This window comes from Fonsecaea erecta (assembly GCF_001651985.1).
Source record: "Fonsecaea erecta strain CBS 125763 chromosome Unknown Scaff6, whole genome shotgun sequence".
Lineage (NCBI taxonomy): Eukaryota > Fungi > Ascomycota > Eurotiomycetes > Chaetothyriales > Herpotrichiellaceae > Fonsecaea > Fonsecaea erecta.
Genome location: NW_017387249.1, coordinates 1,533,142 through 1,555,652, shown reverse-complemented (window position 1 = coordinate 1,555,652; position 22,511 = coordinate 1,533,142). Strand labels below are relative to the sequence as shown.

At 53.6% G+C, this 22,511-nt stretch overlaps 9 protein-coding genes across 9 annotated transcripts; 5 read left to right on the top strand and 4 right to left on the bottom strand.

Moving 5' to 3' along the window:
* Positions 1 to 302: 302 nt before the first annotated feature.
* Positions 303 to 2,261, bottom strand: AYL99_07593 (hypothetical protein; the record flags this gene model as incomplete). The annotated part of the gene is made up of 1 exon (XM_018839102.1): positions 303 to 2,261. The coding sequence occupies one exon, from the start codon at positions 2,259 to 2,261 to the stop codon at positions 303 to 305; it is 1,959 nt and encodes a 652-aa protein (XP_018691870.1).
* A 2,443-nt stretch (positions 2,262 to 4,704) lies between these two features.
* AYL99_07592 (40S ribosomal protein S19) lies at positions 4,705 to 5,439 on the bottom strand (the record flags this gene model as incomplete). Its single annotated transcript, XM_018839101.1, has 3 exons — positions 4,705 to 5,078; positions 5,207 to 5,270; positions 5,410 to 5,439. The coding sequence occupies 3 exons, from the start codon at positions 5,437 to 5,439 to the stop codon at positions 4,705 to 4,707; spliced, it is 468 nt and encodes a 155-aa protein (XP_018691869.1).
* A 568-nt stretch (positions 5,440 to 6,007) lies between these two features.
* On the bottom strand, positions 6,008 to 6,671 carry AYL99_07591 (hypothetical protein; the record flags this gene model as incomplete). The annotated part of the gene is made up of 2 exons (XM_018839100.1): positions 6,008 to 6,065; positions 6,121 to 6,671. The coding sequence occupies 2 exons, from the start codon at positions 6,669 to 6,671 to the stop codon at positions 6,008 to 6,010; spliced, it is 609 nt and encodes a 202-aa protein (XP_018691868.1).
* A 770-nt stretch (positions 6,672 to 7,441) lies between these two features.
* Positions 7,442 to 9,372, top strand: AYL99_07590 (hypothetical protein; the record flags this gene model as incomplete). Its single annotated transcript, XM_018839099.1, has 3 exons — positions 7,442 to 7,632; positions 7,698 to 8,545; positions 8,609 to 9,372. The coding sequence occupies 3 exons, from the start codon at positions 7,442 to 7,444 to the stop codon at positions 9,370 to 9,372; spliced, it is 1,803 nt and encodes a 600-aa protein (XP_018691867.1).
* A 512-nt stretch (positions 9,373 to 9,884) lies between these two features.
* AYL99_07589 (hypothetical protein) lies at positions 9,885 to 10,682 on the top strand (the record flags this gene model as incomplete). Its single annotated transcript, XM_018839098.1, has 1 exon — positions 9,885 to 10,682. The coding sequence occupies one exon, from the start codon at positions 9,885 to 9,887 to the stop codon at positions 10,680 to 10,682; it is 798 nt and encodes a 265-aa protein (XP_018691866.1).
* Positions 10,683 to 11,379: 697 nt separating this feature from the next.
* AYL99_07588 (protein transporter SEC24) lies at positions 11,380 to 14,337 on the top strand (the record flags this gene model as incomplete). The annotated part of the gene is made up of 3 exons (XM_018839097.1): positions 11,380 to 11,994; positions 12,047 to 14,263; positions 14,326 to 14,337. 3 exons carry the CDS (start codon positions 11,380 to 11,382, stop codon positions 14,335 to 14,337), a joined length of 2,844 nt encoding a protein of 947 aa, XP_018691865.1.
* A 1,356-nt stretch (positions 14,338 to 15,693) lies between these two features.
* Positions 15,694 to 16,924, top strand: AYL99_07587 (mitogen-activated protein kinase; the record flags this gene model as incomplete). Its single annotated transcript, XM_018839096.1, has 4 exons — positions 15,694 to 15,812; positions 15,866 to 16,061; positions 16,117 to 16,498; positions 16,548 to 16,924. The coding sequence occupies 4 exons, from the start codon at positions 15,694 to 15,696 to the stop codon at positions 16,922 to 16,924; spliced, it is 1,074 nt and encodes a 357-aa protein (XP_018691864.1).
* Positions 16,925 to 17,977: 1,053 nt separating this feature from the next.
* On the top strand, positions 17,978 to 20,312 carry AYL99_07586 (hypothetical protein; the record flags this gene model as incomplete). Its single annotated transcript, XM_018839095.1, has 2 exons — positions 17,978 to 19,612; positions 19,659 to 20,312. 2 exons carry the CDS (start codon positions 17,978 to 17,980, stop codon positions 20,310 to 20,312), a joined length of 2,289 nt encoding a protein of 762 aa, XP_018691863.1.
* A 436-nt stretch (positions 20,313 to 20,748) lies between these two features.
* Positions 20,749 to 22,428, bottom strand: AYL99_07585 (hypothetical protein; the record flags this gene model as incomplete). The annotated part of the gene is made up of 1 exon (XM_018839094.1): positions 20,749 to 22,428. The coding sequence occupies one exon, from the start codon at positions 22,426 to 22,428 to the stop codon at positions 20,749 to 20,751; it is 1,680 nt and encodes a 559-aa protein (XP_018691862.1).
* Between the last annotated feature and the right edge of the window lie 83 nt (positions 22,429 to 22,511).

Here is a 22,511-nt window from a genome sequence, read left to right as displayed (position 1 = left end):
TCGAATTCAAATGAGATGAACTGGGGAACACCAGAAGCCAGCCCAGATCCAGCCCCAGTCAACGTCCCTTGGAGCCGAGCATCTGATACACCCCTTGAGGTGTACGGGAAAGCCGAACAGAGAATGACTTTACACTCGGAATCTCTATCGTCTGCTTGTACTACTGACAACCTGATATGCCTGTCCCCACCATGGCTCTTGCCTTCCTGTTCCGGCCTTTTCCCAACGACACGACTAGCTCGAAGCACTCAAACAGCCACTGAAACTAGTCCATGTTCCCCCCTCCCTGGATGGTGTCGTCGTCAGCCCAGAATGGACCAGACCGATCGCGTCAACCGCATCTGTCGCCCTGGTGCGGGTTCGGACTTCAGCTTCGTCGCCTCTGCGGCTGGGGATGTTGGCGAGACGGGCGAAAGCGAGGTCGTCGACGGGCGGCCGGCCGCGGTGGCCGCGTTGGTCGTCGCCGTGATCAGGCTGTGCAGGAAGAGGCTGTCGCCGTTGCTCCGGGAGCTCGTGGTACGTGTGGCGGACGGGGGTCGCGATGTCGGCGCCGTCGAGGGAGTCAGGAGGAGCGAGCTGGAACTCGAGGACGAGGACGAAGACTCCTGGCGGGTATGGGTGCGGTAAGAACTTGTAGCACGATGGCTGTCTCTGGCTGGGGTGTCGACGGGCACCAAGCCACCCAGTCCTCTTGGCTGTGGCACCGTGAATGACTTGTGTTCGATCTTCTCTTCCTCGCTGCCGGGCTGCTGGGCGAGGAAGATGGAGGGCACCTCGGGCACCGGGGGCGGTGCATCCTCCACGTAACGCTCTGCGCTCTGCAGGCCTTCTGAGGACGGGGATAGCCGGTGTCTCCCAGTCTGCAGAGGTGCAAGGATTGTAAACGGAACTTCTAGATGGCCCCTGGGTGACGCCGAGTATTTTCTCTGGCGCAGCGCTCCCGACATTACCATGTCGGCTGGATTGGCCGTTGCCGTATACCTTGAGGTCATGGGCGCAGCACGTGAACGAGTTTGACGGCGGAGTCCATGACTTCGAGTCGGGGGGGAGTGCTGCGCAGTGACACTGTGACTGCCTGACGCGGGGTTGTCCTCGTCGGCACCGGTCATCCACGCGAAGGCGCTGTTGGACATGAGGTGGGTGGCGGCACCGGTCTGGGATGTCTCGCCGTCGGGTCCTGGAGTGGTGGCTGGGGGATCTAGACTGTTCAGCAATTGCTGGGATGTCACAGCAAGGTCGACGAAGGAGCGTGCAGGAGACGCACTGCTGGCCGGTGAGGGCACTAGGACCTCTCTCCACGGCTCCTGTCTTGGTTCCTGAAGAAGAACGCTGTCAGGGCAAAGCCCCGAGTCGATGCGCCGCCGAGCATCGAGCTGGGTGCTTGTCAAGAATGGCCCGATTGCCCTGGCCGCCTCTTCAGTCAATCCAACCGGCTCTTGATCGGCGTCCAGGGCTTCGAGCATCAACCGCCGGTTCGCGTCGACCATGTTCTGACGTCTCTCCGCGAGGAAGTCGAACCACGCACGGTCTGCCGCGACGTTGCCACACAGAGCCCCAAACTCCGCTCGGAACTTGTACTCAAGGCGGGCCAACTTGCTCTCACTGGTCAACTTCAGACCTTGGAGTTCCATTGTCATGTTGGCTTGCAGAGCCTGGAACTCGGATCGATGCCTCGAGCGCATTTTCTCTTGTCTCTCCTCGCGCTGTCTCTGGAATCGTTCCTGGAGCCGGCGTTCTCGCGCTTCCTTGTCCTGCTTGCCTCGGAGGTGCAGCTGAATCTCTAGGAACATGTCGTCTTCCAGCTCTTGCTGCGCAAGGGCAAACACTCCCTGCTCTGCATTGTGCCTCTCGCTGATCGCGTGTGTTCTCTTTGCAATATTGGATTCCATCTTTGCCAAGTTATCGCCATTCTCCTGCCCTTGTCGCCTTATCGCCTCATCACGGATTTGCACATGTTGTTGCTCGGCATGCGAATGCCTGTCATCCAAGCTTTTTTTCTGTGCTGGCAGGAGACCATTCCAGGCCGACTGAATCGCCTGACATGCGTCGTCGACAGAGAGTCGGAGGGTCTGTCGCAACTCTTGTGCCATTCGTTCTTCGTCCCTGCGTCTAGCCTCCTCCTGCCGAAGGCGCTGCTCTTCGAGTCTTGCAAGTTCAGCCTCTTCCCTACGCCGCTCTTCTTGTCCTTCTGCCTCAACCCGTTCCAGTTCCTCGACTCGGGCGATTATTTGATCGATTTCTTCAGCTTCGGCCTCCGCCATCCGCGCCACTGCTCCTCTGCGGCGTCTCAGCTCGGCCTGACGGTTGGCATCATCTATTTCGGTACAAGAGCAGGTCCGCCACTTTTCCCCGCAAGAATAGCAAAACTGCGCACCACACTTGCAGGTCATGTGTCGACAGCCTTGCGATCGCTGGCAAATGTTAGCCAAATTCCGTGATCCAATGAGTACAATGTTACCTCGACCATGGTCCGGCACTTGAAGCAACGTCGCCAACCCTGCAGTTCCGCCAGTACCATGGTTGCTTCTAGGCCGTAATCTTGAGGACAGTCTGCAGAATTCCGATGAGCCAAGCCGCGACATACACTGCAGATCTTGGTTGCACAGTGGGGACATTTCATGTTCGATATGCGGATACGTTGCAGCTTCAAAGGTGGTATCCATTTCAAGCATTTCGTGTTTGGGCAGTACCACCTTTCTTGAGGAGCAATCGCATATTCGGCAGCCTTCTCTTTGTACGCCTCCCTCTGTCTAGCATCGAGGGATAATAAAACCGTCTGCAGTGGAATCGCTGTCAGGCAGCACTTAGGCGGAAAGTTGGATTCGTTTTGAAGAGCAGTTGTGATCAGGGTGGTCAAGCATGGCTTGCAATATGAGTGATTGCAAGGAAGCTTCCTCGCCTCGTTCTCCGCAGTCTCTTCAAAACAGCTTGTGCATTCAACCTGCGATACTTTCTTCACCGGAGTCTTCTTCACACTGCCGGAAGGCTGCGACGATTCCTTGCCGGATTTGCTGGTGAGGTTTGTGATCAGGCTGATCGTAGACCCCAGAACGCCGCTGCCAATGTACCGTGGCCTTGGCCGATTTTTTTGAGAACGGCGTTCGGACTGCGTGCTTCGCGATTCGGATGCGTCATCGTGGTCAATCCGTTCAGAAACGACAGAATGGCGAGCTGATTCTGCGTGCGGAGGCGGATTGAAGGACAACGACCAGACAAGTATTTGTCTGAGCTTTTCTGGCAAGTTTGAGTCGTCTTCCACCAGTTGGAGCTCGAGTGGTATCTTCTGTCCAGCCCATTCATTGCTAGGTCGCAGATCTAAGTTGACGTCCTTAAATGCTTTCCACGTTTCTTTTGGGGTGTTCTCCATACTGCTGGAGGCTTTTTGGGCCTCGTGTGATATCGAAGCGTATAGATAGACTGTCAAGCCGGTCAAAACGAAGAAAATGAAACAGGGTAAGAACACGGAAGTCATTGAACATCATCAGTTGGCAGCTGCATTGCCCCTGTTACGTCGCGACATGGAAATGATGATGAGGCTTGTTGACTTGGGGGGAAATAGCGCACAAGGCTTGGGAGACAAACACATAATAACGGGGCATTCAGAAGGGTCAAACGGAGGCTTAAAAACACACCGGTTCGACACCCGAGGCAAATCAATCTCTGGGTCGCACGGCTTGGAGTGAGTCCACGAGTACGCCTGGTGATAGGATTAAGGCTCTTGGTGGAGGCATTGCCGGCAACCTCATGAAAGGCACTTAGCCTAACCATGTCATAGCGACCAACTATACAATGCGCGAAGGCGGAGTGCAGCACAGTGGAGGTGGAGCAGCGCCGTCCTCTGGTGGTGTCACATGCATTGCTGCGATGGGGGAGCTGGAGAGATCCGTGCCTTGTCGTCCGTAAGTCCAAGAGACGCCTTGAAGGCTATGTGACCAGTCTCAAAACGCCAGGTGGGTGCCAGGTAGGTCTGAAGCAGACATCTGCGCAGCTTCGAAGCGAGTATCGCCACGGCATGTGTCTTGGTCTCGAAGTGATTGGTCTAGCATACCCACGACAAGCCCTGGGCAGGGCCAAAACGGGAGGCGTTCTTGGGTGGTTTGGGTAGAAGAATAGAACCATGCCATCTCGGATTCTGGAAGGGCGGATTCTGGCCCCCACCGGGTTAGACTGGGCTGTGCAAGACTACCGCAGTTTGCCGACAGACAAGGCCAACTCTGACAGTGCCGTGAGGAACAACTATTCTCCGACCTTGTCGTTTTCAGATCTCATGACGGACGAGGATTGAGGATTGAGGATTGAGGGTTGAGGATTGGGACGTGTGGTGGTGGAAGGGGGCGTGCAACTACACCGACTCCAGGATGTCCGTGGAGGGTTCTGCTTCATTAGTTCAGCCTCTTACCCAAATACCAACAATCACAGGGTAGCAGATTCGGGAAATATGACGGTAGACAGTGGATTCAAACTGTGAAATGAATTCATTGACCCCTTGTGAGTCGTCCTGAGCCATGTTCTAGAATATTGACAACTAGGCAGGCCAGGTTGGCAACCAGTCGGTCTGATTCATAGAAGAGCAGCCCTTCCCAACCCTGGGATCGATCTGGTCATATGGCCACCTCACAGTGACGAGACTGCCATCTTCACGAGAAAAGGGCGGCTTGTGGTCCTGCTAATGTTTCCCAACTCCGCTTTCATACTTTTAGACTTTTAGTCCTCTTCTTCTTCGTCGCCCTCCACAGCAGTCTGCGCAATACGGTCCAGATCTCGTGCACCAGCTTGGGTTATTCTCCGTCCGCCCTTTCCGCTACCGCCTTCCTCCTCATCATCAATCTTCTCTAGAATGCCTAACTCCTCAAGAGCTTGCATGACTTTGCGATCGACGGCGCCGGATGCGTTGACGTGGTGCGAGGGCCGAGAGCCACGGTTCTTGGTGCTGCCGTGAACTTTTCGGAGACGGCCAACACCGACGGACTTTCGTAGGTAAACATGTCGAGCGACCGAGGCGGCTCTCACGTAGAACCAGTCGGCGGATTGGGGAGGAAGTTCGTTTGAGTGTGAGGTCTTGACCGTGTCAACCCAACCTGCAAAGAGAGTATTGTGAGCAATTTCTCCAGTGGGGTGCTTTGAGAGCGACAGATTCTTCTTTCCAACCGTCCGATCCCGGGCGGGAGGGGGAGAAAATGGTAAAGGGCTGGAGCGAAAGCCGTACCTGGCACTCGGAGTTTTCCTTGTCGCTTCAGAAATTCTGCATATGCCTCGATGAATTTTTGCGCCTGCATATCCGCATTGTCAGTCCATGCTCTCCTTGCTGAAATCCATGTCCAAAGGTGCCACGTCCGAATGTGAGATCTGCCTCCTCTTTCCCACCAGGGCTGATTGGATTTCCATCCGAGCATTTCGGAACGCACTCACATCGACATCTCGAACGGTAACGCCACCCATGATTGCAGTCGTCGAGACAGCACGTCTCAGCAATCACGATCGTGAATTGAGGGAAGGTGGTCGCTGTGGATTGGCGGAGAAATTGTCGTTTGGTATCGTCGTCAAAATCTTGAAGTTCGCATCTGCACTTGGCGCAGAAAAGTTGTGGGTTGAAAACCTGCCAAGAGTTACATGGATATCTTGGCGTGTTTACTGCGGGGTGCAGTGCCAAAGTGCCAAATGCACCCTACAGTATTCACACCCTACCATCCTACTCCGTACTTCTTGCTACAGATCACTATTATTTCAACTTCGGCCATCATTTACAATTTTTTCTGAACCGGGGTCAAATTACACAAATGGTTTCCACGCAAGCAGTGGCAACATACTCTCTCTGTCCGAACAAGAGGAACAAAACAAGAAGCTGGAAGAGCTGAGTGGAAGCAGAATCTCAGGCCTATGCAACCAAGATTCTGTCGTTTACTGCCACTTCTCCCCCGAGTGGCTGCAACCAATTTTTGTACAGGTATTGTGATTGCTTTCGCGAAGATGTGGGGAGGAGAATCTCCCTTGTTTCAATCCTTGGACGTTACTGAACCAGAGCTGCGGTGGCACAAGCAATAGCCCCGAGGTGCAGCAAAGCTCTCCTGCGAGGTGTATCGTCAGTAGAGGTGTCGACTCATATATGTGTCCACCACTTACATGAAATTCAATTTCGCCCACCAGCGGAGAAGGTCATGGGTCTCATACTTCTCGACTGTCCCCTTCTGGGCGTCTGCTTTGGAGTCTTCCTCCTCACCTCTCGTTGCAGCATCCGCTCGGCGATGTAGCTCGTCATTTGTCCGCTTCATGATTCCCAATGTAAAGGGCATGATGGATACTGAGAGAACCGTTGCAGCTAAGAGCAGACGCTGCTGGAGTTTTGCCTCCGTTGGCAGCTTCCTAGCTGTATATAGCCAATTTCCACTGGCAAGCAGAGCGAAGAACGGGCCCGCTTTCTTTCCAATGTTGTAGGCGACCTGCCATTGCCGAGCGAGATGCGGAAATTTCGTCGCCGGTCTCTGAGCAGAGGTGGATGTCGGAGAAGCTCTATTATCGGAGTTTGCTGGTGCTGGCAAAGCTGATGGAGGAGAAGGTAGCAGAAGTATGGGGACGGTCAGGAATGAGACGCCGAGGTTGGCGCCGAAGAACATGGCCGAAGACGTTATCCCGAGGGCAGTGCCCAGGATGATAGTGTTCGATTTCGACGACATGATGAGTGATGCTGCGATTGTCAACCTTGATCGATGGGCAGATGCCTGACGTTGCTGCTTGTGCTATATTGCCCTAATGATCACTAGCTCTTATACTGGGATCAAGCCTGCATTCGAGGAATCGAAGTGTTTATGATGCTCCAAGTCTGTTCTGAATAATGGACATGAGAAAATTGACTGTCTTTGGAAGCTTGGAACGAGTATCTGGGAAGTGGGAGCGTGGAGCTACCAGGCTGTACTCCGTATAGAGCGCGGCATGATGCGATGCCGATTGGGTCTTTTGCTGGCTGCCTATTCGCCTCAATACTCAGAACGCCTGGAAGTTCCTAGCGGCGCCCCTATCGTTTGGGTTCGAAAGGGGCACGAAGCAAGCGCCAGCAAGAGGCCACAGGCCAATAAGCTGCACTCTGGGCGACCCTTAGGCGACACGAGCTGCAAGGAGCACATGCGGGATAGCTATCACAGCTTCTACTGAGGCCAATTCCTGTGTAGTAGCTCGGACCAATCGCCTTGTTTCACGGGTTTGGTCTGGGTTAATTAGACCTTCACGAGATTGCACTGCCTCATCAGCCTCGTGAATGCGGCGAGCGCACCCCTACACCACACGCAGATACGAGGCCGAGATGCCGTGGACCAAATTGCCCTAGCCCAGTCCATTCTTTTACGAACAGCATGTGCCCCCGGAGTGAGGCTCCTCGGCCTCCATCTTCACGGGTTTACCACATGGATAGCTCTATTGCTTTGGCTCTCCCACTGAAGCCCCATCCGCAATGGACTCCTCTCTGTATCGCGATCTGAATCCAGAATTGAAGGAGGTCCGCCTATTCCAGTTTAAACCTGCTGCATCCTACGAGGATGAGCTCGTGGGTAACCTCACCACCGTGTCACTCTTGGACAATCCGCAAATTCAAACCCTGTCGTACATCTGTGGCCGTGTGGACAAGCTCAAGGGCATGAGATTGTCTGGCACTGAAGTATCGATCTACAAGAACCTGGACAGAGCCTTGTGACATGTGCGCCCCAAAGAAGTCACCCTGACACTCTGGGTGGACCAACTGTGTATTCATCAGGCGAATCTCGAGGAGCGCTCCCAGGAGTGCGGCATACGTCTGACATATACGACGTGGCTCTTGGAGTGCTCGTGTATATCGACTCCGGAAGTGACACCTTCCCGGAAGAACACAAGCACGTCTTGAACGTGGTCGAAACAATCAGCACCCTTGGTCGGCCGCACAGAGACGAACACTCCAGCGGATCCATGGATCTAAAGGGAACATGGAGTGCTCTCCTGAGGTTCTGCAAGAATAGCTACTGGTTCCGCATGTGGACGACACAAGAACTGAACCTGGCACAGAAGGCCACATTTTACTATGACCAACACGTGATACCTAGTGAAATTGTCGATGCATTCTATGTCTGGTACACAAATCATATGAAGTATGGTATGTGCTGTCGAGGGGACGATCACAGCACCCTCCTTGATTCCACCATTGACATTGCGAAGCGAGCGTTCGCTACGACGAGGGAGAATCAGACGGCCAAGCGGGAAGGGAACGTCCTCAGTTTGCTTGATCTGCTAGCCAGCGTGCGCCACAGACTCACAACCGTCCTTCATGACAAAGTATCTGCCCTAGCCGGTCTGGCGGCGATACCTCACGGTGTCCTGGACTACAAAGCCACGGCAGAGGTCGCGTTCGAACGGATCGTAGCGCACCTCATCGAATCAACGGGCACTCCCGATGTTTTCAACCACCTCAGTACCAACGTAGACCGACTTTTGGAAGCGTGTCATCTGCGCAATCATCTACCAGAAACGAACGCAATGACTACGACTGTCTGCCGGAGCTGGCACCCTGGAGTCCAGACTGGTCAATGTACTTCAAAAGCACAGAGATGAACTCCTTGGAGGAGCGGTTGGGGCTGCTGCCGCTATACAGTGCCTCGGGAACCGTGGCCGCTTCGGACAAACACAACGAGCCCTAAGCTTCTTGTGCCGGGCGTCCGCTGTGGCGTCATAGCACAAGTCGGCGAATGTGACGAACGGCCCCTAATCTTCCACGCCAACCTGATAGAGGCCTTGGGCAAATCGGCAGGTGTCGATATCGACGCCCCACGGCTTTCCAATGGCGATCTCACCAGTGCCAAGCTTCGTTTCATTGTGGCCTTGGCTGGCGGCATCGGTGTCACGTCGGATGGTGCATTCTTTCTGATGAAGAGCCGCGAAGACTACCTTCGCAACAAGTATCTGTTCACGTACTGGTGGCAGTTAGAAATGCGGGAGGCAGGGGAGTTTACTGTATACTGTCCACGGGATCTTGTTGACATCGTCAAGTATTACGATGAAAAGTACATGGAGAGTTTTGCCGCACGGTACGAGTATCTAGTTCGACGGAGTTGCATCCTTCAACGTTTTGTCGTCCTGGAGGACGGGAAATTCGGCTTCGCTCCTCCTATTGCGCTGGTCGGGGATCTGGTCTGTGTTCTGGCGGGAGGCCGGACACCTTTCGTCCTGGGCTCTGGGAAACGAGTGTGGACGTCGCGGGCGAGGCGTTTCAAGCCATGTACCAGCGTGCAGAGGAGCGAACCGACACCCGCAGAAGACGGTTGTTTTCAGCTAGTCGGTGATGCGTACGTTGAAGGCTTGATGGATAGTTCCATGTTGACGGATGCGACGAAGATGGAAGACTTCGTCTTGGTGTGAGTATTTTAGGATATTTCCCAAGACCTTTTCGTCTGGGTAATTGCGCACATGACGTCGGAAGGTTTTCCACAAGGCTGGGCGGTTTCTATAAGAAGAGGACGGAGACAAAGTTTTTCTAATGCGACCGCGAGTACTTGCCTGTTATAGGTATATACATGCGGTGATGAGGAAGACCATTGGCTGATTCCCAAGCGAGACTAACCCCTTCTGTCCATTATCGCGACCATGGGACGTATTTGGCACACAGCCGCAATGAGGCAGAAACGCAACAGGTTACAGCCCGGGGTGAACCACATCTATCCCTCTTGGCCGCACGAGAAGAATGTTGTATAGCCTGAAGGTCTATATCGAGAATATATATCAGTACTGCCACAGATCTTCAGCACTATCCACATCAACTCACAAGGCCGCAGAACACATCCACTATCGCAAGAACACCACCCTTGCACTCAGCCGACCATTGTCCAGGGTCCTACCAACGCAAAACAATCTCGCCAACCATATCTCTCACAATGGGTCTCTCCGCATTCGAGATTTTGGACATTCTCGAGCTCATTTTCTTTGTCCCTGCTCTGGTAGCCTCGGCATATGTCGTCTACAAGCAAGGCTACCGCAGCCGACTCGGATGGAGGCTGCTCGTCATGATATGTCTATTCCGATTGATCGGCGCCATCACTTCCCTCGTCGCCGTCAGGCATCCATCCAGCGGCTTGACCATCACTTACGATGTCATGAATAGCTTTGGTTTGTCGGCCATCATCTCCACAGCCTTAGCTCTCTTGGATCGCGTAGAGGGCGGGATGGCATCACACGGCCTGCACCATCAGATTTTCCAGCTCCTGCACGTCCCCACTCTTGTCGGTCTCATCCTCAGCGTGGTCGGGAGCGTCAACCTTTTCAGCGGCAGCCACTCCAATGTCTCGGCAGGCTTCAACGAACTCAAAGCGGCCGTCTGTCTGTTTTTGGTTGTGTTCGTCGCCGATTCCCTCATCTCGGGACATTGCTTCCTAAAGATCAGTCACGTCTTGGCCTGTGAACGTGGCCTCTTGTTCGCAGTCGCTTTGGCTCTGCCCTTCATGGCAGTCCGCATGATCTTCTCCCTCCTGTGCGTCTTCGCCAATGAACCTAAATGGTTCAGCACTTGGAGCCTGGAGTGGACCGCCATCCTTGTACACGGCATACTGGGCGTCCTCATGGAGGCCATCATTGTCGCGATCTTCATCGTGGCTGGCTTAACCACACCGCCTGCAGCCCTCCCACCCGCTCACGAAGGTAAAGTGACTTACGACTTGGGGGCCCGGAGTGTCTAAAGGGACATTTTCATGGGCCAGCTTGGACAGCTGCAACCAATCTGCGGAAAAGAGCGTTTTAAAGAAATCAGTTTGTCACTCTGAGCGTATTGTAAGGTGTTCAGGCACATATAAGGGCACTGGATCAGGCAAGGGTTTCTCCTCCTGTAAATAGTGGTTTTTCTGTAAAGGTCTTGCTGCACTGGAAAATATCGAAACACAATGCTTTTCCTGTACCATTGACCTCGGTCAAGTTCTCGTGAGTGATGCGACAAGAGCTTGTAAACATGAAGCAGGAGAGCCAGCCGAATGACGCCTTGAAGCGGGCATTTGGACCAGGTGGACGCCGATTGGCCAATCGTGCAGCCTGCGCCGAGTGCCGCAGAGGGACCAGATTTCCACCGCATCTGAGGACAAGTTGTCTGCTCAGCAACCACCACCTGGCTGGAGACTTCACAACTCTTAAAGAGCTCCTCCTCACCCCCTCTGAACAAATCGTGCGGATATCCTCCTCATTCTCGACACGGTATGGACGTCATCCTGTACCGATCAAGACAATAAAAAGCCTCGCACATTGTCGGCAAATCTCCCTCTCTGTGCACTCCCTCCGCACTATTCGTCCTCTCCACTCCACCGTCCGGATTCAACGCTTCTGTGTCGCTGCCTAGAAGTCTGGATTGAGAATTGCGTGCACGAGACCCGGGGGCAGTGATCCAAGATGTCGCAACAATACCCTCAGCAATACCCTCAGCAAGGTGTGCCTGGGCAGGAAGGTTATGGTCAGCAGCCACCGCAACCACCTGTGGCTCCAAATTATGATAACTTCGAAACCAATAACCCTCCGGGTGTGCAACCAGGGCCTGCTCCTGGCCCGGCTCATGCTGGTCGAAAGAAGCGTGCATATGCGGGACAAGCTTATGAGTTTGGTGCCGGAGCAAATGCTGCTCTAGGAGGACAACAACAGGCTGGCGGCGCATACTCTGGGTATTCCGTTCAACAAGATGCAGCGGGCTATCCGCAAGGAGGTTATCAACAGAATCCTGCGGCTGTGCAACCAGGTGCAACGCCTCTATATCCTGGTCAAGAGCCAGCACCTGCGTTGGGTGGCTACCAACCTCCCGCTCCGGCCTACCCTGCGCCTGGTGGTGTTGCGGGCGTGACCCAACAGTTTGGCGAGATGGACATCTCGCAAAAGCCGCCTATCGCCGCAGCACCGCAGCAGGCGCAACGTGCTCCAGTCTTGAACCAACTCTACCCGACAGATCTATCGAACCAGCCATTCAATGTCGCGGAGTTGGACTATCCACCTCCGCCAGTGATCCTCCCTCCCAATGTATGGACGTGCCCTTTCTCTTTTCGGTGCCAGAAGCTAAACATCTTGACAGACCAGCGTTACACCGTCGCCTTTCGCTAATTGCCCACCAAAGTTCGTCCGGTCAACGCTGAATGCTGTCCCCACCACCCATTCCCTGCTCAAAAAGTCGAAACTTCCATTCGCCCTTGTCATCCAGCCGTACACTTCTCTGCACGACATCGAGGATCCAGTCCCAGTAGTGCCCGACCAAGTGATTTCCCGTTGCAGGAGATGTCGCTCGTACATCAATCCGTTCGTCACTTTTCTAGACCACGGGCACCGATGGAGATGTAACATGTGCAACCTGACCAACGATGTGCCGCAAGCCTTTGACTGGGATGCGGCCGCACAAAAAAGCCTCGACAGGTGGCAGAGACCAGATCTGAATCACGCGGTGGTCGAGTTCATTGCGCCGCAGGAATACATGGTGCGGCCTCCACAGCCGCTTGTCTATCTGTTCTTGCTCGATGTGAGCTATGCGGCGGTGTCGAGCGGACTGCTGGCGACGACGGCAAGATGTATTCGAGAGAGCTTGGATCGGATACCGAATGCAGATCGACGCACACGTCTGGGCTTTATCGCGGTTGACTCCGGTCTGCACTTCTTCAACATCCCTCGGGATGGGACTGAGAACGCCCAAACAAGCATGCTCGTTGTTAGTGATCTTGAAGAGGCGTTCTTGCCCACACCGGCGGATTTGCTGGTGACGCTGACGGAATGCCGCGAAAATATCGAGAATTTCTTGGATAAGCTTCAAGAGATGTTCCAGAACACCCAGAACGGCGCATCTGCCATGGGATCTGCCCTTCGGGCCGGGCACAAGCTTATCGGACCAGTCGGTGGGAAAATGACGGTGGTCACTGCTTCGATCCCTAACATCGGCCATGGCAAGCTCGAAATGCGCGAGGACAAGAAGCTGCTTGGCACCTCCAAGGAAAGCAGCCTGCTACAGACAGGGAACAGTTTCTACAAGAGCTTCGCAGTCGAATGTTCTAAACAACAAATCTCAGTGGACATGTTCCTGTTCTCTTCACAGTACCAGGACGTGGCTTCCTTGAGCAATTTGCCCAGGTATACCGGTGGCCAAACATACTTCTATCCTGGCTGGAATGCTGCCCGAGAAGAGGATGCCATGAAGTTCGCCAAAGAATTCTCCGACTACCTGTCGGCAGAGATTGGTCTGGAGGCCGTTCTCCGTGTTCGAGCGACGACAGGACTGCGGATGAGCACATTCTATGGCAATTTCTTTAACCGCAGCTCGGATCTCTGCGCGTTCCCAGCATTCCCGCGTGATCAGAGCTACGTTGTGGAGGTCGCGATCGATGAGACCATCACAAAGCCGGTGGTGTGCATGCAGACCGCGGTCCTCCACACTACCTGTAATGGCGAACGACGAATCCGAGTCATGACTCTCGCGCTCCCCACCACCCAGCAACTGGCTGATGTCTATGCTTCGGCCGACCAGCAAGCCATCACGGAGTATTTCAGCCACAAGGCCGTCGAACGGGTCCTGAACAGTGGGCTTGACAGTGCCCGGGATATGATTCAGAACAAACTGGTCGAGCTTTTGGCCACATACAAGAAGGAGCTTGCAGGAGGCAGTATGGGTGGAGGGGGGCTTCAATTCCCTGCCAACCTTCGAGGCCTGCCTGTGCTTTTCCTTGCCTTGGTCAAGAACTTGGGCCTCAGGAGATCGTCACAAATACCCAGCGACATGCGATCAGCAGCTCTGTGTTTGCTGTCGACGTTGCCCCTCCCATTGCTGATTCAATATATCTATCCCAAAATGTTTTCTCTGCACGACATGCCAGACGATGCAGGGACGGTGGACGAGAAGACTGGCGAGATCATCCTCCCACCGCCGATTAATCTGTCATCAGAAAGGATCGTGCCGTATGGGTTGTATCTGATCGACGACGGCCAGACCCAATTCCTTTGGGTCGGACGAGATGCTGTTCCACAGCTGATCCTCGACGTCTTCGGGCTATCGGATAAGAGTCAACTCAAAGTGGGCAAGCAACGACTACCTGAGTTGGACAATGATTTCAGTGAGCGTGTAAGGGCAGTCATCTCCAAGAGCCGTGACCACAAATCCAAAGGGGTGGGCAGTATTGTGGTGCCACACCTCTACGTGGTGAAAGAGGATGGCGAGCCAGGACTGAGACTTTGGGCGCAAACGATGCTTGTGGAGGACCGAGCGGATCAAGGAATGAGCTTACAGCAGTGGATGGGCATGATGCGTGAGAAGGTACAGTCATGATTGAAGATTCACCTATGCTGGGCGTGGATTGCTAACTCCTTTGGTTACAGGTCATGCAGTAAACAAACACCCACGCCCCGAAGACTAGATGGACCTCTGGGCGACCACACAAACAGGAGGTCGCGGCCCTATGAGACCGAGCAGACAAGATTATGCTTTCTGATGGTGGAAGAGATAGAGAGACAAAGGTCAAATGACGCACGCAATACTCGTGGCCACACCATGTACACAATAAACTCGGGTTAGATAGGAAGGCTCGTCCCGCTTTGACCTATCAGGTAGTCAGTGAACAGGGTGATGGATGAGGCCACGGGGACGTGAGCTATTTCTAGCTTTTGGAGCAAGCTCGTTGAGAGATGAAACGCTGATCCGACAACGCTCAAACAGGGCAGCTGGGTGGCTGAAGCCTGTGACAGGATTGCCAACTCTGTCTGGGCCGTGGATGGAAGGGGTTAAGCGGGCTATTTGGGGGCCGTCCAGGGCCGTCTGGGGCCGCTACGTTCTGCTTAGCCCCGCCTAGTGAGCCAATGCCGGCGCCTATTCATCCAGACGTCCTTCAATTCGACCTGCGGCGTGAATGGGGATTCGATCCTTGGGTGTGAATGCCAGCTGCTTCACTCGCCCTCAATGTGATACACACCTTCGGTCACCTTGGGGCACCATCTCGTTACAGACAGTTTGTTCTCGTTTTTCTTTGTTTCCTCGCTTCGTCCATTCCCTCATTGTTGAGACTTCCTTGCACTGTCCGATCGCAACAAGGTGGCATCACAACCTCCCAATCTGCAGAACCCCGCCATCACAACCCTGAGCACACTCTCAGGTAACCGACAGATCCTTACCGCCCTGAAGCCATCAGACTTCAAAGCTTGAACCTCGCAGGCGAGAAGCTGCATCAAGCAACAGTTCCGTACGTCGCCCTCGCTCTGTTCGTTGTCGCATGCCGCAAGCAGCCCAAGGAATGTGGAATTGACATTCTGCCGCACTTAGCACACCCCACAACCCTCTCTTCCGTTGCTGCGCAGTCCATCCATCCAGTAGAGATATCTCTCCTTGCCAGTATCGACTTGTTACCTCCTTGAGCGCTGCCGACTGCCTCAACTTAAGTGCGAGACTCACATTCAGACACCCCAGCGTCCACTGTGAAACGGCGCAGACAAAGGCGGAGCCAGCTTCGGCTACTAGGGCCCAAAGCGCAAGCGAATCATCCTCTCTGCCAGTTTCGATTTACAAGGCCACAATCTCACGTCCATTCTCACTCCTTCGAGCTGAGCCAGTAAGGCGAAGACGAGAGCTACCTGCGTTCGAAGCACTGTTGTCTGTGTTACTTTGGATATCCCATAAGACTCAAGAGGCCGGGACACGTGCTCGATTGGCTTATCTGTTGATCCGACAAGGCCATACTGTGACTTGCTGGAAACATGGGACAACCACAGCAACAAACTGCGCCATCGGGAGGCTCCAGAAAGATCTCGTTCAACGTCTCTGATCAGTACGATATCCAGGATGTTATTGGGGAGGGCGCTTATGGCGTCGTCTGGTATGTTTACCGTGTTCATGAAATCTTCACACACACCGGCTGACTCCCCAAAGTTCTGCTCTGCACAAGCCATCTGGCCAAAAAGTGGCAATCAAGAAGATCACTCCGTTTGATCATTCCATGTTCTGCTTGCGCACGTTACGAGAAATGAAGCTGCTACGATACTTCAACCACGAGAACATCATCTCCATTCTGGACATTCAGAAGCCACGAAATTACGAGTCTTTCTCCGAGGTCTATCTCATTCAGGTGGGTTTCGCGCCAATAGCAGCAGGGAGCCAAGTTTTGACACTTCTCTTTACAGGAACTCATGGAAACCGACATGCACCGCGTCATTAGAACCCAAGATCTCTCTGACGATCACTGCCAGTATTTCATCTACCAGACTCTGCGCGCCCTCAAGGCCATGCACTCTGCGAACGTTCTCCACCGTGACCTGAAACCATCAAATCTGCTACTCAATGCCAACTGCGATCTGAAAGTTTGCGACTTTGGCCTGGCCAGGTCCGCAGCTTCAACCGACGACAACTCGGGATTCATGACTGAATATGTTGCGACAAGATGGTACCGTGCTCCAGAAATCATGCTCACATTCAAGGAATACACCAAAGCCATTGATGTGTGGAGTGTGGGGTGTATCCTTGCAGAGATGTTGAGCGGCAAACCCTTGTTCCCCGGCAAAGACTGTGTGTACCGCTCCTCTCGTGACTGTGGACTGTGCTGACTGGCCTCTAGATCATCATCAGCTCACCCTGATATTGGATGTCCTTGGAACTCCGACAATGGAAGATTACTACGGCATCAAGTCCCGACGTGCGAGAGAATACATTCGGTCGTTGCCCTTCAAAAAGAAGATTCCCCTGAAGGCGCTCTTTCCCAAGACGTCGGATCTGGCGTTGGATTTGTTGGAGAAATTGCTGGCATTCAACCCTGTCAAGCGCATTACCGTGGAAGAAGCCCTCAAGCATCCGTACCTCGAACCGTACCATGACCCTGACGATGAGCCGACCGCTGAACCCATCCCGGAAGAGTTCTTCGACTTTGATAGGAATAAGGATCAGCTCAGTAAGGAGGAATTGAAGGCGTTGATCTGGAATGAGATCATGCGATGAACTCGATGAGGTCCAATATTGTGTTGTCTACCACCTGCTTGGAGGAATGGCGGAAGCAACAAAGCAGAACCAGATTTTTCAAGCCTTGTGAAACAATGTGCAGAAAAGAGTGGGCGACCAGACGATCAAGGCAGATGCTAAATAGAGCCAAGGGCTGATGCGAGCGTCTAAACATAATGCAATGGCAGGTCCCGGCTTCTCTGGATGAACAGAAACTATGTGAGGAGGTCATGGCAATCTCAGCGTTGTCCTTTCATGTGTGCTTCTAGCAAGCATTCTCGTGTTTGTCATAGCTGGAAAGAAATGCATGGACCGAAATGAGCCGATAGAGATCAGATCGATGCAGAATCCAGACCACGAAGCTCCTTGCAACTTTCTTTACTTTCAGGATAACATTCTGTTCTTCCCCTTTTTATCCTCATCCGCCTGTTAACAGTGACAGCGGTCTCATAAACCTCGTAGACTGGTAGCATCGAAGCGAAACAGTTCAAAAAAATCGCGAATATAATTGGTCCGCAAGATCACTCGTATATGATTGGCTGTCTTTTATAGAGTCACGTGTCACTGGGCTTTTTCGCGTAGTTATATTCACGCCTAGGCTACTGACGCCTAACCTACCACCTAGAGTCTACCACTACGGGCACCTAGAGTCCATCACTAGAGCACCTAGGGCCTAGGTAGTCAGGTTAACTTTGCTTTTCCTCCCTACCAATACGGTATTTCATACATACAAACAGACCCGTGAGGACCCTTGGCAGGCAAGCTATGCTCCGTCATCATAATACATGGCGGGTCGTACTTTATTCCAAATGCAGATGCTCGTAATACTGCTTCTGGCCCAATTCGAACTGGATGTGCTATCAAGTGCCATCTCCTCTTCCTTGACTATGATGGAGAACTAAGTCTGGCAACTTTCCGTTTTGTCCCTCCCCTCTGTCGTTGCTGTGATACTACCTCTAAACAAGCCTGCGTTCAGAACACACCGGCTCTGCTCAGCAACTGCTCGTGCCGCATGCTCCCGCACCACACGTCCCGCAGCCCCATCGTCTCCCAATGGCGACCCGTGGGCTTTCGATCGACGGGGTCAGATTTCGAGATGCCCAAGGGCGTGAAGTGACTTTTCGCGGCATCAACGTCGCTGGAGACTGCAAACTCCCACGTCACCCAAGCCAACCCTCTCACGAATTCGACAACTTCTTCGACGCCAAAAATGTGTCCTTCGTGGGACGCCCTTTCACAGAGGAGGAGGCACATATACACTTCGCGAGAATTAAGAGATGGGGCTACAACCTCGTTCGGTACATATTCACTTGGGAAGCGCTGGAACATGCTGGACCGGGCCAATACGACGAGGAGTTTATAGACCATACCATCAAAATCCTGCGAATAGCAAAGTCCTACGGACTCTATGTCTTCATGGATCCTCATCAGGATGTCTGGTCCAGGTTTACCGGCGGGTCTGGCGCACCTCTTTGGACTCTGCATGCTTGTGGGCTGGACCCAGAGACCTTTGCAGTAAATCAAGCTGCTGTCGTTCACAATGCTTGGCCGGATCCCGCACAGTTTCCCAAGATGCTATGGCCGACAAACTACACCCGCCTGGCGACTGAGACGACGTTCACCTTGTTTTATGCTGGCCGGGACTTTGCACCGAACGCTATCATAGATGGCAAGAACATCCAGGACTACTTGACAGACCATTTCATTTCAGCGTGTACACATCTGGCCCAGAGAATCCATGATGCTGGCGGTCTGGAGGACGAATGCATTATTGGGTGGGAAACGATGAATGAGCCGCATCGAGGTTTGATCGGTTGGGAAGACCTTAACGCGCTGCCTGAAGACCTCAAGATGAGGAAGGGAACAATGCCAACCCCGTGGCAATCCATTCTCACAGGGGCGGGGCGTGCCACAGAAGTCGATGTCTACGACTTTAGCACCTTTGGGTCATACAAGAGTGGTCGGGAACTGGTGGATCCGGAGGGAACGTCGGCGTGGCTGTCGACAGATTTCGATGACACACAGTACGGATGGAAGAGAGACCCAGGCTGGAGACTGGGCGAGTGTCTATGGGCTCAGAACGGCGTCTGGGATCCAAGCCAAGACCAACTGTTGAAGCCTGAGTATTTCGCGTCCATACCCAAGTCTGGAGAGAAATTGGACTATCTCAAATACACCAACATCTATTACATGCATCATTTTCGGAAGTACAGAGATGCTATTCGGTCGGTACACAAGAACTGCTTGATTTTGGTGCAGTCGGCTGTTCTTGAGATACCTCCGAGCATCAAAGGCACTGTCGACGATGACACGAGACTGGTCTTTTCCACACATTACTACGATGGCATCACGCTGCTCCAGAAACACTGGAACAAATACTACAATGTTGACGTCTTTGGCATACTGCGCCACAAATACTCCAATCCTGTGTTTGCTGTTCGGCTCGGCGAGACCGCGATTAGGAACTGTCTAAGGGACCAGTTGAAGGCGATACGTGACGAAGGGGTGAGTTATCTCGGAGATCACCCAACACTTTTCACAGAGATTGGGATCCCCTTCGATATGGATGATAAGTACGCCTATAAATCCGGTGACTATTCAAGCCAAATCTCAGCCTTGGACGCAAACCATTTCGCCCTGGAAGGGTCTGGGGCTCAGGGGTTTACCTTATGGACTTACGTCGTTGAAGTAAGAAGCAAGCTCTCCTGCCATGTTCAACTGCTAACATCTTCAGAACAATCATCAATGGGGCGACTTATGGAATGGCGAAGATCTCTCCATTGTCTCAGTCGATGATCCTCTCCTTCCAAGCGCCTCAACATTGTCTGCCCTACCCTCTGCCAACCCCTCCACAGCATCTCTGGGCCAGCAATCATCAAGCACCACACTGTCTGACTCGACCACAATAAACCCATCCAACCTCAAAGACGCACTACTAACTCCTCGGATCGATCAAACCCCCCAAGCCACATCGAGCACGGCGGAGGGGACCGTGGGTTTCCGTGCCGCCGAGGCATGGGTTCGGCCCTCTCCGATTGCAACGGTCGGCGACGTCGTGAATTACGGCTTCGATCTGAAATCCGTGACCTTCACATTCTCCCTGACTTGCGACAGTGCAACCAAAGAATCCGTTCCGACCGAAATCTTCCTCCCCGAGTTCCATTTCCCGCCCGGTAAAACGCAGGTGGAGGTCAGTGGCGGGCGATGGAGGATCGACGCGGTGGATGTCGATGGTGAAGGCATGCAGGTTATGAAATGGTGGCACGGCGCCGGCGAACAGAGCATGACCGTGAAGGGCATGAAGAGGAAACCCGGGGCGTTCAACGAGGAGGATGATTCGGAAGCTGGGTATCTGGAAACAATGCGGGAGAGCTGCTCGGTGATGTGATGTGGTGTGATGCCGCGTCAAAGAAGCCAGCTTTGAGCTACTCGTGCACGAACTGAAATTCCTGCTTGGGGCCGGTTGGAAACAGGTGGCCATCTAATTGCTGTCTGTTCTACACATACTTGGCGCGACTGTTGCACCTGGATGGGCACCGGTATAGCCATATGATGACAGCCATTTTTATTCGATGCCGAAGACGAGGAGGAGGAAGTATACAATGAATTATAGTAGTACAGCGTTTAGCGCTCCGCCAACCCTACGAATTTTTCGTGGTCGCGGTCGCGGTCGCGTACACATATCATATAATGTTGGTTCCCGAAACAGCCCCAGCAATGAATGCCCTTTCAACGAGGCTGACGACGACCTCTGTGGTAGAGGACACGGAGGTTCAGAACTCTGTCGTCTACCACCGTCCAGACTCATTTCGGCGATCCATCCATCACGCGGGATTCGTATTTTGTCCCGGCTCCGGCTCCGGCACCCGCTGGTTCTGCAGCTCAGCTTCGAGAGCGCGAGATACTCGTTCGCCGTTCCTTTGTTCCTCCTTGTTGACATCACGATCACCGTTGTCATCATCATTATCATCATCATCGTAATCGTCCTCAGCAGTATCGTCACCGGCACCGTCGTCGTCCGCCTCGGCAGGCCTCCCGTTCTTTTCTCCATTTCCTTCTCCTGCCGCACTCTCCCTCAACTTACCACCCTTCCTCTTGGGGATGACCCTCAAAAAGGCCTTACCCCAGTCTTCCTCCTCCAGGTAGCGCAGCAGGATCTCCACGACGTGGTTCGTCGCCAGCACCTTGCGGGACGTCATCTCGAGGTACTCCCCGATGGGCAGCTTTGCCGTCTTGATCCCGCGAGCCATGGCGGTCTTGTAGCAGATGCCCTTGTGGCGGTTCTTGTCCACCAGTCCGCCGACGATGTACGTCGAGTAGGGCGACAGAGTGGTGAGGGTGTCGGGCGAGTCGGAGGTCAGGTAGATGACTTCGCCTTGAGGAGGTACTGGCGGGTCCGATGGCGAAGAGTGTTGAACCCCTGGTTCGGCGGACACGGAGGCATTTGGTGTTGCTGTTTCCTGGGGCTTGAGAAGGCCATTTCCATCGCCTTTTCCGTCCTCTTCAGATCGTAAAGAGTTATCTGCAGCTTTGAGATCTTGAGATGTTGCGTCCTTAGAAACTACCGGAGATTCAGTGCCAGCGGGTGGAGCAGCAGCAGCAACAGCGTGTTTCTCAAAGCATCCGACCAGCTTCCCACCACCTGGCCCTCTCATCAACTCTTCGGCCTTCTTCGCCGCCTCAACAAAGTCACCTTCCACGAAGGTCACATTCCTCCAATTGAGATAATGCTTGCTGAGCACCGTATCGAATCTCTCCTTCAGTAACCCACCCCAGGAGCTAATCACGAGGTGTGACTGATACCGCGTGCGAGAGTTGTCCGAGTATGACCGCGTCAGTTGCGAGCCAAGCGATATCCGTTCTTTTTCCATCATGAGCTCGTCGAAGCCGCAGTCTATGAGGATGGTCATGGGGACTTGGACGGGACGGCGGAACTTCATCTTCGGGGGTGGCTGCTGTGGCGGCATCGACGTCGTGGTCTTCGTTCCGTCAACTTCTCCTACCGTCCCTTTCCCGCCGACAAGGGACGGTTGTTGCAGTGTTTGGAGACGATTCTGTTCCTCCTCTTCTCGCGCTGCTCGTTTCCTCGCCCTCTTCTCCTGTATCTTCTGTTTTCGCTTCGCTTTGCGGTAATCTCGGGCCGCCTCCCATTCTTCTCGCTTCTTTAGTTTCTTCAGCTGGTTCTTAGAGAGAGGCTTCGAAGCGTCGCCGTCTTGCTGCTGCTGTGGCGCTTTGTGGCTGAGGTCTGGTTTGCTTTCAGAGTCTAGCTCTAGGTCGTCCGACTCATCTCGACCGTCGACTTCCTCTCGTGTGTCTGGAGGGTCTTGAAGATTAGCAGCACACTCCTCTGGCTTACTGTTTTGCATCGACCGAGCATCGGCGGAGCCAGTGACCGTGCCAGGCAGGTTTGACAACAGAGGAGGAGTATCTGCATCTTCAGTCAGGCCAGGGTCATTGTCCGAGTCAAGCTTCCGAAGCTTTGCAGGGCGCTCCTCTGCCTCCATAGCAAGCGTCGACGGTCCGATGTGGTCGGTCGGCGCAGTGCACATAAAACCTGCGAATATTTTTCTCCAAGTATAATATATGT